The sequence below is a fragment of the Salmo trutta genome, chromosome 4 (genome assembly GCF_901001165.1).
Source record: "Salmo trutta chromosome 4, fSalTru1.1, whole genome shotgun sequence".
In the NCBI taxonomy this organism is placed as follows: Eukaryota; Metazoa; Chordata; class Actinopteri; order Salmoniformes; family Salmonidae; genus Salmo; species Salmo trutta.
The window spans coordinates 31791-45592 of NC_042960.1; the positions used below are offsets into that span (position 1 = coordinate 31791).

General features: G+C 42.0%; 2 protein-coding genes across 6 annotated transcripts in view; one reads left to right on the forward strand and one right to left on the reverse strand.

Moving 5' to 3' along the window:
* LOC115191634 (UPF0462 protein C4orf33 homolog) lies at positions 1–8243 on the reverse strand. Of its 3 annotated transcripts, none has more exons than XM_029749425.1 (6): positions 8121–8243; positions 4913–5099; positions 4211–4271; positions 4072–4123; positions 3485–3684; positions 1–909 (listed from the first exon to the last, which is right to left on the reverse strand). In XM_029749425.1, the coding sequence occupies exons 2-6, from the start codon at positions 5091–5093 to the stop codon at positions 816–818; spliced, it is 588 nt and encodes a 195-aa protein (XP_029605285.1). In that variant the 5' UTR covers positions 5094–5099; positions 8121–8243; the 3' UTR covers positions 1–815. The 3 variants fall into 3 exon arrangements, with proteins under 3 accessions (XP_029605285.1, XP_029605284.1, XP_029605283.1); XM_029749424.1 differs by having other exon boundaries at positions 8012–8173; XM_029749423.1 differs by lacking the exon at positions 8121–8243 and adding an exon at positions 6716–6945.
* Positions 7053–13802, forward strand: part of LOC115191633 (sodium channel and clathrin linker 1) — a 21339-nt gene continuing 14589 nt past the window's right edge. Inside the window, exons 1-8 of one of the 3 annotated variants that reach the window (XM_029749419.1) lie at positions 7053–7068; positions 8503–8552; positions 9023–9068; positions 9297–9367; positions 10061–10113; positions 12332–12404; positions 12575–12630; positions 12722–12863. In XM_029749419.1, the coding sequence (XP_029605279.1) occupies positions 9035–9068; positions 9297–9367; positions 10061–10113; positions 12332–12404; positions 12575–12630; positions 12722–12863 (429 nt within the window). In that variant the 5' untranslated portion in view covers positions 7053–7068; positions 8503–8552; positions 9023–9034. The other 2 variants (XM_029749421.1, XM_029749422.1) reach the window with 2 other exon arrangements.

A 13802-nucleotide genomic window follows, 5' to 3' on the forward strand; every position in this document is an offset into this window, starting at 1 on the left:
CACAGTTTATTTCATGTATTTATTTGGTAGTCTGCAGCCTATCTACGTACATTAACATTCTATAAGCCAACAGCCCTATATGGATCCCAGAAGTAATGACGACCCAAGAGCTCATTTAACATCATTACAAAAAAAGGCACATATGGCCGTTATCAAATGACTACTAATTATCTCAATGTGTGCATCCCAAATGGCACCCTATTCCCTACGTAGTTAACTACTTTTGAAATGTAGTGCACTAAACAGGGAATAGGATGCCATTTGGGATGCCAGACAATCCATTTTCATTTGCTCAGGAATAATTGAAGCAAAACAGCCTTACTCCAGCTTCAGCACAGTAGAATTGGTCACAATTATGAATTACAGACATATTGGTGTGTGATGATCAATGCATTGCAAGAAACCATGAATCAAAAGTGTAAACTCGTCATGATGAGCCTTCATCTAATTGAATAACAATGATACACCCACATTGAATTGGAGGTACCATTGAAAATGATAAAATTCAATCATCTTTCATTTCAGAAAAAAGGCATAAATCTATAAAACAGAAAGCACAGATATAATAAACTTTGATTCTCACTTTCATTCATAGAAAAATAAAAACCCCTTCATGTGTTTTTTGAACCAGGCCTCTGGCAGTTGGTAAAAGGCTGTTTGAGGTGAGGTGTTAATACTATCTGACAAACTGATAACATATTTCATCCAGTCTGACATTATTAACTAATCAAGATCCATTGTTCCTCCTCCGTGACTTTGGTCGCGCCCGCTGTCATCACGCGTGTGTGTTCCAGTGTGTGTGTTCTCCCGACTCATCACTTTCCCTTCCAGAGATCCGACTCGGGCTGGACCCAGTCCTCTCCCATGATGCTTTGCAGGCGAAAGTCTTGGAAATATTCCAAGAGGTGGCTGCGTCGTGAGAGAGAGAAAAGTGCAATCCGTCAGTTTGGTAACACACACACAATCTGTGAGTTTGTGAGATACACGCGCACGCACACACACACACACACACACACACACACGCACACACAGAAACCTGTGAATTTGCATTTAATTTTCTCAGTGTAATAAAACATTGGGCTGACTATTGGAATCTGTCCACTGACAGCTAACACATCTAAGCAATGAATACTTATGCAGTGGTGGAGAGGCGTCTCTGTCACACACACACACACACACACGGAATAGTTATGCTGCAGAGGAGTAGGCTTTATCTCCGTCATCGAAACATATTTTTAAAAGTAGAGTTGGCAGTGTGTGTGTGTGTTTGTATAGAGTCGGCAATGCAGTCTTCTCCTGAAAAATGCTCTGGAAGAGTTTCAACCTTGAACAATGTGTGTCTTAGGAAGGAAGAGACTGTGTTCTGACTAAAGAAAGGTAGACAGACATGGACCCTCCTTTTCTATAGACAGACATGGACCCTCCTTTTCTATAGACAGACATGGACCCTCCTTTTCTATAGACAGTATATACAGTAACTAGAGTCCTCTGACAAAGAAAGGTAGACAGACATGTCTTTATATTTATGTACAGTAGTTACAGAGTCTTCTGACTCAAACGGCGGCTCTGCATCGAAGTGGACGTTGTGGCCCTAAACATATCATTGATCAATGTTGTAGCAATATTTTGCTCATGACTAATGAGTCATTAGCAACACTTTCACAGTACGTAGCATTTATTCAACCAAAAAAGGCAAGCCGCGAGACAACTGCATAACCATAATCATCTCACTGATCAGATGGGTCAACACTGTAGGCCTCAATACCATTCATTACTGGTCAGTATTTGATGGGTCAACACTGTAGGCCTCAATACCATTACTGGTCAGTATTTGATGGGTCAACACTGTAGGCCTCAATACCATTACTGGTCAGTATTTGATGGGTCAACACTGTAGGCCTCAATACCATTACAGGTCAGTATTTGATGGGTCAACACTGTAGGCCTCAATACCATTACATGTCAGTATTTGATGGGTCAACACTGTAGGCCTCAATACCATTACTGGTCAGTATTTGATGGGTCAACACTGTAGGCCTCAATACCATTACTGGTCAGTATTTGATGGGTCAACACTGTAGGCCTCAATACCATTACTGATCAGTATTTGATGGGTCAACACTGTAGGCCTCAATACCATTACTGGTCAGTATTTGATGGGTCAACACTGTAGGCCTCAATACCATTACTGGTCAGTATTTGATGGGTCAACACTGTAGGCCTCAATACCATTACTGATCAGTATTTGATGGGTCAACACTGTAGGCCTCAATACCATTACTGATTAGTATTTGATGGGTCAACACTGTAGGCCTCAATACCATTACTGGTCAGTATTTGATGGGTCAACACTGTAGGCCTCAATACCATTACTGGTCAGTATTTGATGGGTCAACACTGTTGGCCTCAATACCATTACTGGTCAGTATTTGATGGGTCAACACTGTAGGCCTCAATACCATTACTGGTCAGTATTTGATGGGTCGACACTGTAGGCCTCAATACCATTAAAGATCAGCACATACTTGCAGACCACTTTAATGAAGCTATGCCTTGAGCATGCCTTCTAAGTAGTATGCTAATGTGGATATTAAAATGTTGCACACCTGAATTGTGCAACATTTGCCCATTATTCTTTTCAAAATTCTTCAAGCTCTATCAAGTTGGTTGTTGATCATTGCTAGACAACCCTTTTCAGGTCTTGCCATAGATTTTGAAGCAGATCACTCAGGAACATTCAATGTCTTCTCGGTAATCAACTCCAGTGTAGGTTTGGCCTTGTGTTTCAGGTTATTGTCCTGCTGAAAGGTGAATTCATCTCACAGTGAAAGCAGACTGAACCAGGTTTTGCTCTAGGATGTTGCCTGTGCTTAGCTCCATTCCATTCATTTTTTATACTTAAAAACTCTCCAGTCCTTAACGATTACAAGCATACCCATAACATGATGCAGCCACCATTATGCTTGAACATATGAAGAGTGGTACTCAGTAATGTGTTGTACTGGATATGTCCCAAACATAACACTTTGTATTCAAGACAAAAGGTTAATTGCCTAGCCATTATTTTTGCAGTATTACTTTAGTGCCTTGTTGCAAACAGGATGCATATTTTTTTAATAGGTTTTATTCTGTACAGGCTTCTTTCTCTTCACTGTCATTTAGGTTCGTATTGTGGAGTAACTACAATGTTGTTGATCCATCCTCAGTTTTCTCCTATCACAGCCATTGAACTCTGTAACTGTTTTAAAGTCACTATTGGCCTCATGGTAAAATCCCTGAGCGGTTTCCTTCCTCTCGGGCAACTGAGTAAAAAATGTAAAATAAATAAAAATACATAATTCCACTTTTACATTATGGGGTATTCTGTGTAGGCCAGTGACAAAAAAACTATATTTAATCCATTTTACATTCAGACTGTAACAAAACAAAATGTGGAAAAAGTCAAGGGCTGTGAATACTTTCTGAAGGCAATAAACATACTCACAAGTTGGGCTTCTGTCCCTCCACTAGGTCAGCCTGGGGGACGGGGTAGAGGGACTCGTAGGTACGCCCCGCCCCGGACCCGTGGATGGCGTACGAGTTCATCTTGTTGACGTTAGGAGGGAAGTAGCACCAGGGGAGAAGAGCCTCACCCTCCCACCTGTTTCCTGTGATGGTTGCCGTGAACGACAGGGGCAGTTGTTGCTGGAAATAAAAACAAAACAAATGGTTTTAAACCAATCTGAACCATTGATGGCTGTATCTGTTGGACCCTTAGATTATTTTTAGGGTAAGTGACGAAATAGAGGTAAGTCTATGTGAATATAACTTGATGAAATATATTGGGGCAGAACTAAATATTTATAAGATATGAGTGTAATACATTGTACTGTTCATTCATTCATTCATCCATTCATTCATCCGTTCATCCATCCATCCATCCATTAATTCATCCATCCATCCATTCGGTCATTCATCCATTCAGTCATTCATCCATTCAGTCGGTCATTCATTCAGTCGTTCATTACTCCATTCAGTCATTCATCCATTCAGTCATTCATTCATAGGGAGGATGTGAGGGTGTTTGCTTACCATGAATGCGTGACCTCTTCCAGAGAGCAGTAACACCAATTGTTGTCCATGTCTGCAACAGAAGAGCAAGAATCAGTGTAGTTGTACTGGAATACCATCAATCAGGCCATCAACTCCTTTAGAAAACGGCTCTACTTACGGACACACTTCCACCTCTAGATAGTTCACAGTAGTACTGTCCAGAAAGAACGCCTCAACCACTGTAGAAAAACAACGTAAAAAGTGGTATATTATATGCGTTGAAAACCATCTTGTTGTGCCTAGTGGCCTAAAGTAGGATGACTGAAAAAACGTCCACGAACAACATAAAAAATGAGCAATCAACGATACATTCAATATTCACTTCACAATTATTATTGTAGTAATAGTTATGATTATGCAATTACCCCTACGACCAGGACAAACCACCACTGTTCTCTCTCTACCCACCTTCATAGTCCCAGAGGCCAGGGAAGGGCTGTCCTGTTCTCTCTCTACCCACCTTCATAGTCCCAGAGGCCAGGGAAGGGCTGTCCTGTTCTCTCTCTACCCACCTTCATAGTCCCAGAGGCCAGGGAAGGGCTGTCCTGTTCTCTCTCTACCCACCTTCATAGTCCCAGAAGCCAGGGAAGGGCTGTCCTGTTCTCTCTACCTACCTTCATAGTCCCAGAGGCCAGGGAAGGGCTGTCCTGTTCTCTCTCTACCTACCTTCATAGTCCCAGAGGCCAGGGAAGGGCTGTCCTGTTCTCTCTCTACCTACCTTCATAGTCCCAGAAGCCAGGGAAGGGCTGTCCTGTTCTCTCTCTACCCACCTTCATAGTCCCAGAGGCCAGGGAAGGGCTGTCCTGTTCTCTCTACCCACCTTCATAGTCCCAGAGTCCAGGGAAGGGCTGTCCTGGAGGGCCAGAGGGACCAGGGGGGTTGTTGAAGAAGGGAGCAGACACCTGCATCTTCATCCCTCCATCCCCGGGAGAAAACGCCACCTTCACAGGGTCATGATCCACAGGAAGGCTGTCCCATGTGGTGCTGATCACAAACTCCATCTCAGTCTGGCAGAGAGAACGATTGGTTATGGGTTTTGCTGTTTTGTATTTACAATGGGATTAGACGATGCTGTGTAAAGACCCACAGCCTAGTCCCAGATCTGTTTGTGATATCATGTTAATTCCTTGACAATGAGTGCAGGAGTTGACAGCAGCACCAATACTAGGGAAGTCAAACATTCAGACTGCTGCATAGACATTATGGAGGATAAATGGAACAATGGAGGCTAAATTTAACTATGGAGCTTATTATGTAACTATGGAGGCTAAATGGAACTCTGGAGGCTAAATGGAACTCTGGAGGCTAAATTGTGTTCGAGAGCATTTCTTTACTCACTCAAATTGTTATACGAGTGAGAACTAGGTGTAATTGTTGCAATAGCTTTTGATTTTGTCATATAGAATTATTTTATATTGTGCTAACTACCCCTAATGTGGACAGTTTGTGTTACAATCTTACACAAGACATGTTCATGTTCTGTTGGGTAGAATTGAGGCCAAATGTAAGATCAGAGCCCTTTTGATAGATGTGTGGCAGAAGAGATGGGACTCTGAGCACAAGGGCCGGCATTTATATGTCTTCCAAAGAAAGGTCGGTGGACCAAGGTTCAAAGGTCAGATTAGGAAGGAAGAGGTGGTGTTTGCTCGATTTCGCCTACACTGAACTCATCATTACAAGCATGCAAATGGTTTGTGTCTGGAGTGTATGGTCGATGAGACGGTGGAGCATGTGGTGTTATGTTGTTGTAAGTATGTTGAAGAGAGGGAGAGATTGAAGTGTAAGGTCATTGAGAATGGATGGGGTTGGGGGTTTGGGGGATGGTGGAGGGTCTTTTAGAAGTTAGTGGAGCTCTTTTTTTATTTTGTCAGAAGTACTGAGTTAGGTAGCCTAGTGGTTAGAGAGGCAGGTAGCCTAGTGGTTAGAGAGGCAGGTAGCCTAGTGGTTAGAGAGGCAGGTAGCCTAGTGGTTAGAGAGGCAGGTAGCCTAGTGGTTAGAGAGGCAGGTAGCCTAGTGGTTAGAGAGGCAGGTAGCCTGGTGGTTAGAGAGGAAGGTAGCCTGGTGGTTAGAGAGGCAGGTAGCCTAGTGGTTAGAGAGGCAGGTAGCCTAGTGGTTAGAGAGGCAGGTAGCCTAGTGGTTAGAGAGGCAGGTAGCCTAGTGGTTAGAGAGGCAGGTAGCCTAGTGGTTAGAGAGGCAGGTAGCCTAGTGGTTAGAGAGGCAGGTAGCCTAGTGGTTAGAGAGGCAGGCAGCCTAGTAGTTAGAGTGTTGGGCCAGTAACTGAAGGGTTGCTAGATCGAATCCCTGAGCTGACAAAGTAAAAATCTGTCATTCTGCCCCTGAACAAGGCAGTTAATCCACTGTTTCTAGGCTGTCATTGTAAATACAAATGTGTTCTTAAGTGACTTGCCTAGTTAAAGCATAAAAACATATATTTTTTAAAAAGGTAGGATTTAGAAATGTGGATCTAACCGTGATTCAGCACAGTAGGTGGCGGCATGCACCTAAAACGTTTGTTTGCGGACCGCCATTATATCATAGAAGAATAAGTAAACCCCACAGACAGAACAATGAGACATTTCACCTATGTATAAACGTGAAGCATCCGGATGGCATTTCCACTCACCTCCAAATGGAAGCCCAGTGGCCGGAATACCGGCAATGGGAGAAGATTGCGCAAGATGGATTTTGGCCGACATTCTGCTAATTTTCTCATTGATGGAACATTTGATCTAAATACTGTTTTTTTTTTGTTTCCAAAAATAAAATCTGTTTCGAACAGAGTGGACTTAGTTTTGTAGACTTTACCCTTTGTCAAGGTTTTTGAACATTGCGTTGTTTAAAGAGTGCAAAGTAGGCGTTCCCTAACGAAAATATGCTAGAACGCGGCAGTAGGCTCTCTAGTTCGTGCTTTGCTCCGTCCATCTTGCTGTGATTCATTTGCTCCCATTGGAAACGACCGGCTGTTGTCTATCTTGGGTTAGTTAAACAAATAGTTGTAAACACTGTCGCACAAGGAGATTAGTTCATACATGGCTACTACATGTTCTCATCTATCGACAGGTCTATGTTGTATACCCAAGTTCGTTTTGGTTTGTCTTTTAGAAGAGCGCAAACGTTACATGTCGCCGCTGTTATTGTCCCGTTCCATTCATTTCTATACAATATCGAGTGATTAATTTCCGCGCATTATTGATTACAGTAGAACAAGCTAATCAATTCTAGTTTAGAATGGCCGTTTGGTAAATGTTGTCGTGTGCAGTTTATAATGTACTAATTTAGCTAAATATGGGTGTGACACGTGTGTAGGGAGTGTTTTTTATGTTTGGTCTTCAAATATCACAAACAATTTCAGCATATCATGATTATTATTTTGGAAATGTAATAAACGGGTGTTTTGACACTGGGCTATGAATCTAAAATCGATGACAACAGGGGCATATTCATCACGCCGATTCGGTTGCAAAACGTTTCTTAAATGGAACGAAACGGAGGGATGAATTTGTCCAATATAAACTGTCGTTCAACTTTGGGAAATGAGTACTCTCCTGTTTGCTTCCGTTTGGTTCTTAAACTGTAAATAGTTTGCGTAATGAATACATCCCTTGAAACGTCAACATAATTTCAAATTTATGATTTAGGAATAAATTATACTTGTAACATTATTTCCAACAGGATTCTAATTAATCAGGTAAAAACAACTGAATGAGTCCAAAAACGTGCTTCAATTTATTGATTTTGATGACACAACTAAAAACATGAAATATTATTGCCTACTAATACGTCTGAGACCAGGCTACAATGAGCCTGCCCTGCACACTGGTGCCAGCATGGTAGACCAAGAGCAGTGTTATTTGTAGTAGCCGCATAAGTATGGCACAATGCAGTAATTTGGAAAACATAAAACTTGTACTAAACTTACCATTTTAAGTTCTGCGCATGTAAGTACATAGAGGAAGACAACCGCTTTTAGCGACACCGATGTCCACGATCGGTGCATCATGACTGATAGGAAGGCTAACGTTACTTACTTTGTAAGAGGATGAATCCAGTTGCGCGCTGGTGTGATGGCTATATATTTAGCTTGTTATCAAAATACATACAGTAGCTCATGCCAAAGAGATAAGGCACTTTCTATGGAGTATCAACTTCCTGGTATGATCATATGATGATATATCATCCCTATCAGATGTTCTTGGGTGGAATAATTACGGAATAGGTGGCACGCAACCCAGTACAACAGTCTCGAAGTACATTTGTTTATATATTGAAATGGCGTTTCATATCTAATCTAGAACTGATTGATGCCAGGTTTAAACTGTGTTCCATGAAATAGGTGGAACTATTTGTTTGTTTCTAATGTATGGGGGCAGAATAGGCGGTTGCACTTCTTTTTTGTGATTGGTTTTTCAGACGTGCCCTTCTTTAAATCGACGGCGGAAGGATTATCGAGAAATTAAAAGGTTAGTTTAATTAGTTTGCTTTGGTGTAAAGTTGGAATTGCACAATTAATCGTATAGCTTGTAGCCAACATTATTTGGTCAGATTACGTGATATGTGCAAGCGAAAAGCTGTTTTTACCCATCGAAATGTTTGTCGCTCACACGATATCACACAGCAGTCAGTGCCTGCTGACTCAAAATGTGTTTAGCTAGTTACTGTGGCTTGTTAGTTACGCCTAGTAACCCGCCAGCTATCAGTAAACATTAAACAACATCGTTGTTTTTCAGGGTCAAGACAAGGGCTCGCCCAGTAAATCAACTATCTTATTCCCCGGATCTTTTGAAAACCACCTGTTGATTGTACAAGCTGTGTTGTGTTTGTAGCAAGCTTGTAGCGTAACTAGCAAGACAGAGGGCATATATGGTCTACGGTAGCTATAGCTAGCTATCTAACTCTTGTTAAGTAATATGTGCGGTCTTTTCTTGTGCAGATTCATTGCAAGATGTCCACTGAAGTCGAGTTTTTGCGTGATCAAGGTTAATTGGATATTCCCTGAATACTAGCTACTAGTCTTGTTGTCATATCCATTCTAGCCATAGCCTACCTGTGATGCAACCAGGAGACTTTTGAAGGAGTCCAGCACAATGTCAACATTCTCTTGGTTGCATTGCAGCTAGCCACAGCCATACCCTTTTCATAAGCTTTGCATATTATATACATGTTATTGTTTAGCATCTGATTTCATACTGCATTTATCATTGCAGTCCAAAGGCTGAACTCTGCCTTGAGTCACTATCAGGATAGGCACCGCTCTCAAGCCACATCAGCACCACAGGTACTGTAAGGTGTGAAAGGGTTTTGCTGTGATATAGCAATAGTCTATTATTAATCAGTTGTAGTCGACACTGCTCAGTGCCAAAAAGATAAACCAATGTTCGTTAGCAATGGTCAAACATTAGCTGGTAGCCTATACTGCAAACCAGTAGTGTAAAATTACTAAAGTATTTTTACTTAAGTCGTTTTTTGGGGTATCTGTACTTTACTGTTTATTTTTTACTACTTTTACTTTACTACATTCCTAAAGAAAATAATGTAGTTTTTACGCCATACATTTTCCCTGACACCCAAAAGTACTCGTTACATTTTGAATGCTTAGTGGGACAGGAAAATGGTCCAATTCACACACTTATCAAGAGAACATCCCTGGTCATCCCTACTGCCTCTGATCTGGTGGACTCACTCAACACACATGCTTCGTTTGTAAATGATGTCTGAGTGTTGCAGCGTGACCCTGGCTATCCGTACATTTAAAGTATTATTTTACCGGGTGACTCACTTTTACTTGAGTCATTTTTCTATTAAGGTATCTTTACTTTTACAATTGGGTACTTTTTCCACCACTGCTGCACACTGCCAAAAAGATAAAGCACAAAATATGGCCTAGATAATAAAATCCATTAGATTTTGAGTATGAGTAATACAAGGAGGAGTCGGACCTGAGAGCTTTCTAAATGGTCTGTTTCTACAGGGTGAAGAGGAGACACACACAGAGACCCCAGCCCCCTGGCTGTCAGACCAGAGGTAAGAGAGGAACAACCGAGCCCCGCTGTCACCCAACACTGACATGGCCCTCTTTAGGAACCGAAGCCAATGTCTGTCCCCTAAATGGCACCCTATTCACAAAATAGTGCACTGCTTTTCATCAGTGGGCTGCCCATAGGGTTCTGGCCAGAAGTCGTGGAGTAGGGTGTCATACGGAACACAGCCCATGTTCCAGGCTCTTAAAGGTTAAAGGTTGTGTTTTGCTGAGGGTTGGCTACCTGTTTCACCACCAGTCCGAAGTGAAGACCAAGGGTCAAAACCAAGATTGACACGACAACAATGAAGGAAATTATGAATGTCCACTTTTTTCTTCTTCTCACTGCCCTCTTCTAATGATGAGAACAAACAAAAAGATGTCATTGCTGATCAGTGTTTTTACTGTTGCAACACTTGACTGTGTATGTTGCGGCTACATATAGTCCAATTTCATTGGACATGGAAGACATCTCTCACCATCCCATCTGGAGGCTTTCTACACCCATCTTGCAAAGTATGTCGAGCTCAGATCTACAGCACATTCAGATGGAAAGTTAAAATATGATAAACCTCATAGCACCAACAACAAGTGATACCTGTTCCTAAGACTAGACGTAATAGACAATCACCTGTACTGACCAGGAGACCTTTGAATCTCTAATGTAACAGCGGAGATGTTTTCTCTGTTATCCAGCTACATCTTTATCACAGTTTAAGGGTGATGTTTAACTCTTGACTGGAAGAAAACCATCAAGTTTAGTTGGTCTATAACTGTTTACATCAGCAGGACTAGTGTTAGCGAAGTTGATTTTTTTGTTGCAAGTTCCTCGGCCATGTGCCTATTCACAATTACAACAGTTTTTAGAAACGTTGTTGTTTATTTGGTGGGTCACTAGACGACATTAACTATTTGAGTCTGAATATCTATATTTGAAAAATGATACAGGTCGGTAGTGTTAAATTAAATATAAAATAAAAAGTTTACTTACAATGACTGTGATTTTTGGTTTTCTTACCCACCTTAGTTGAATGCATTGACTAAGTTGCTCTGGATAAGTGTTTGACAAATAAGCAATAGGTCATTCCAGTCAAATATAGGTGATTTCCAGTATTGTGGTGTGTTCCAGTCTGATGAAGGTGATTCCAGTATTGTGGTTGTGTTCCAGTCTGATGAAGGTGATTCCAGTGTTGTGGTGTGTTCCAGTCTGATGAAGGTGATTTCCAATATTGTGGTTGTGTTCCAGTCTGATGAAGGTGATTCCAGTATTGTGGTTGTGTTCCAGTCTGATGAAGGTGATTCCAGTGTTGTGGTTGTGTTCCAGTCTGATGAAGGTGATTTCCAGTATTGTGGTTGTGTTCCAGTCTGATGAAGGTGATTCCAGTGTTGTGGTTGTGTTCCAGTCTGATGAAGGTGATTCCAGTGTTGTGGTTGGGTTCCAGTCTGATGAAGGTGATTCCAGTGTTGTGGTTGTGTTCCAGTCTGATGAAGGTGATTTCCAGTATTGTGGTTGGGTTCCAGTCTGATGAAGGTGATTCCAGTATTGTGGTTGTGTTCCAGTCTGATGAAGGTGATTCCAGTGTTGTGGTTGTGTTCCAGTCTGATGAAGGTGATTCCAGTATTGTGGTTGTGTTCCAGTCTGATGAAGGTGATTCCAGTGTTCTGTTCCAGTCTGATGAAGGTGATTCCAGTGTTGTGGTTGTGTTCCAGTCTGATGAAGGTGATTCCAGTGTTGTGGTTGTGTTCCAGTCTGATGAAGGTGATTCCAGTATTGTGGTTGTGTTCCAGTCTGATGAAGGTGATTCCAGTATTGTGGTTGTGTTCCAGTCTGATGAAGGTGATTCCAGTATTGTGGTTGTGTTCCAGTCTGATGAAGGTGTTTCCAGTGTTGTGGTTGTGTTCCAGTCTGATGAAGGTGATTCCAGTGTTGTGGTTGTGTTCCAGTCTGATGAAGGTGATTCCAGTGTTGTGGTTGTGTTCCAGTCTGATGAAGGTGATTCCAGTATTGTGGTTGTGTTCCAGTCTGATGAAGGTGATTCCAGTATTGTGGTGTGTTCCAGTCTGATGAAGGTGATTCCAGTGTTGTGGTTGTGTTCCAGTCTGATGAAGGTGATTCCAGTGTTGTGGTTGTGTTCCAGTCTGATGAAGGTGATTCCAGTGTTGTGGTTGTGTTCCAGTCTGATGAAGGTGATTCCAGTGTTGTGCTTTGTGGATGTGTTCCAGTATAATGGCTCCTCTCCTATCAGAGTATGACCGTCACATGGATGACATGACTGAACAACTGCAGAGCTACCAGGTGAACATTTGTCCAAATTATCGCTGTTCTGTTTGTTCATTCATCTTTTGGAGTTTGACTACAATAAAATGAAAGGATTGTGTTTTACGATGGAGATATTTGATGACTGTCTACAATATATTTCCAAAGTGATGGACATTTAATCTTTACCTCACACTTTGAACTCCAAGATGCAGATGACTGCCATCAGACTGAAGCTGGACACGGTGGTCAAGGAGAATGAACGGTACTGTTTAAACTTCAGAGCACAGCCTGTCGGTCCCTTTTTACATAAATGAGGTAACTTAATGCTGTGTGTGTTGCCATCTCCCGTCCAGGCTGCATGCCGAGCTGAGGGAGTCCGTAGAGAGGCAGCTGCAGACCCTCCCAGTCAGTACAGGACCAGGGGTGGAGGGGGACACACTGGGGGACGAGGGGCTCATCAGCAACCTTCGCGAACAGATCCAGCTCTCTGTACAGGTTAGTCTAAACACCTCCACGTGTGTGTGATGATATGACGCGCGCGCGCGTGTGTGTGTGTGTGTGTGTGGGGGGGGACGATATGACGCGTGTGTGGGACGATATGACGCGTGTGTGTTACCTGCATTATAATACACCCTACTGTAAGGCTCTCTGGATTAGAGGTTGAACGATTATGATTTTTCAACGCCGATACCGATTATTGGAGGCCCAAAAAAGCCGATGCCGATTTATCGGCCGATTTTTAAATAAATAAAAAATGTATTTATTTATTTGTAATAATGACAATTACAACAATACTGAATGAACACTTATTTTAACTTAATATAATACATCAATAAAATCTATTTAGCCTCAAATGAAACATGTTCAATTTGGTTTAAATAATGCAAAAACAAAGTGTTGGAGAAGAAAATAAAGGTGAAATATGTGCCATGTAAGAAAGCTAACGTTTAAATTCCTTGCTCAGAACATGAGAACATATGAAAGCTGGTGGTTCCTTTTAACATGAGTCTTCAATATTCCCAGGTAAGAAGTTTTAGGTTGTAGTTATTATAGGAATTATAGGACTATTTCTCTCTATACGATTTGTATTTCATATACCTTTGACTATTGGATGTTCTTATAGGCACTTTAGTATTGCCAGTGTGACAGTATAGCTTCCGTCCCTCTCCTCGCTCCTACCTGGGCTCGAACCAGGAACACATCGACAACAGCCACCCTCGAAGCAGCGTTACCCATGCAGAGCAAGGGGAACAACTACTCCAAGTCTCAGAGCGAGTGACGTTTGAAACGCTATTAGCGCACACCCCGCTAACTAGCTAGCCATTTCACATCGGTTACACCAGCCTAATCTTGGGAGTTGATAGGCTTGAAGTCATAAACAGCGCAATGCTTCGAGCTGCTGGCAAAACGCACGAAAGTGCTGTTTGAATGAAT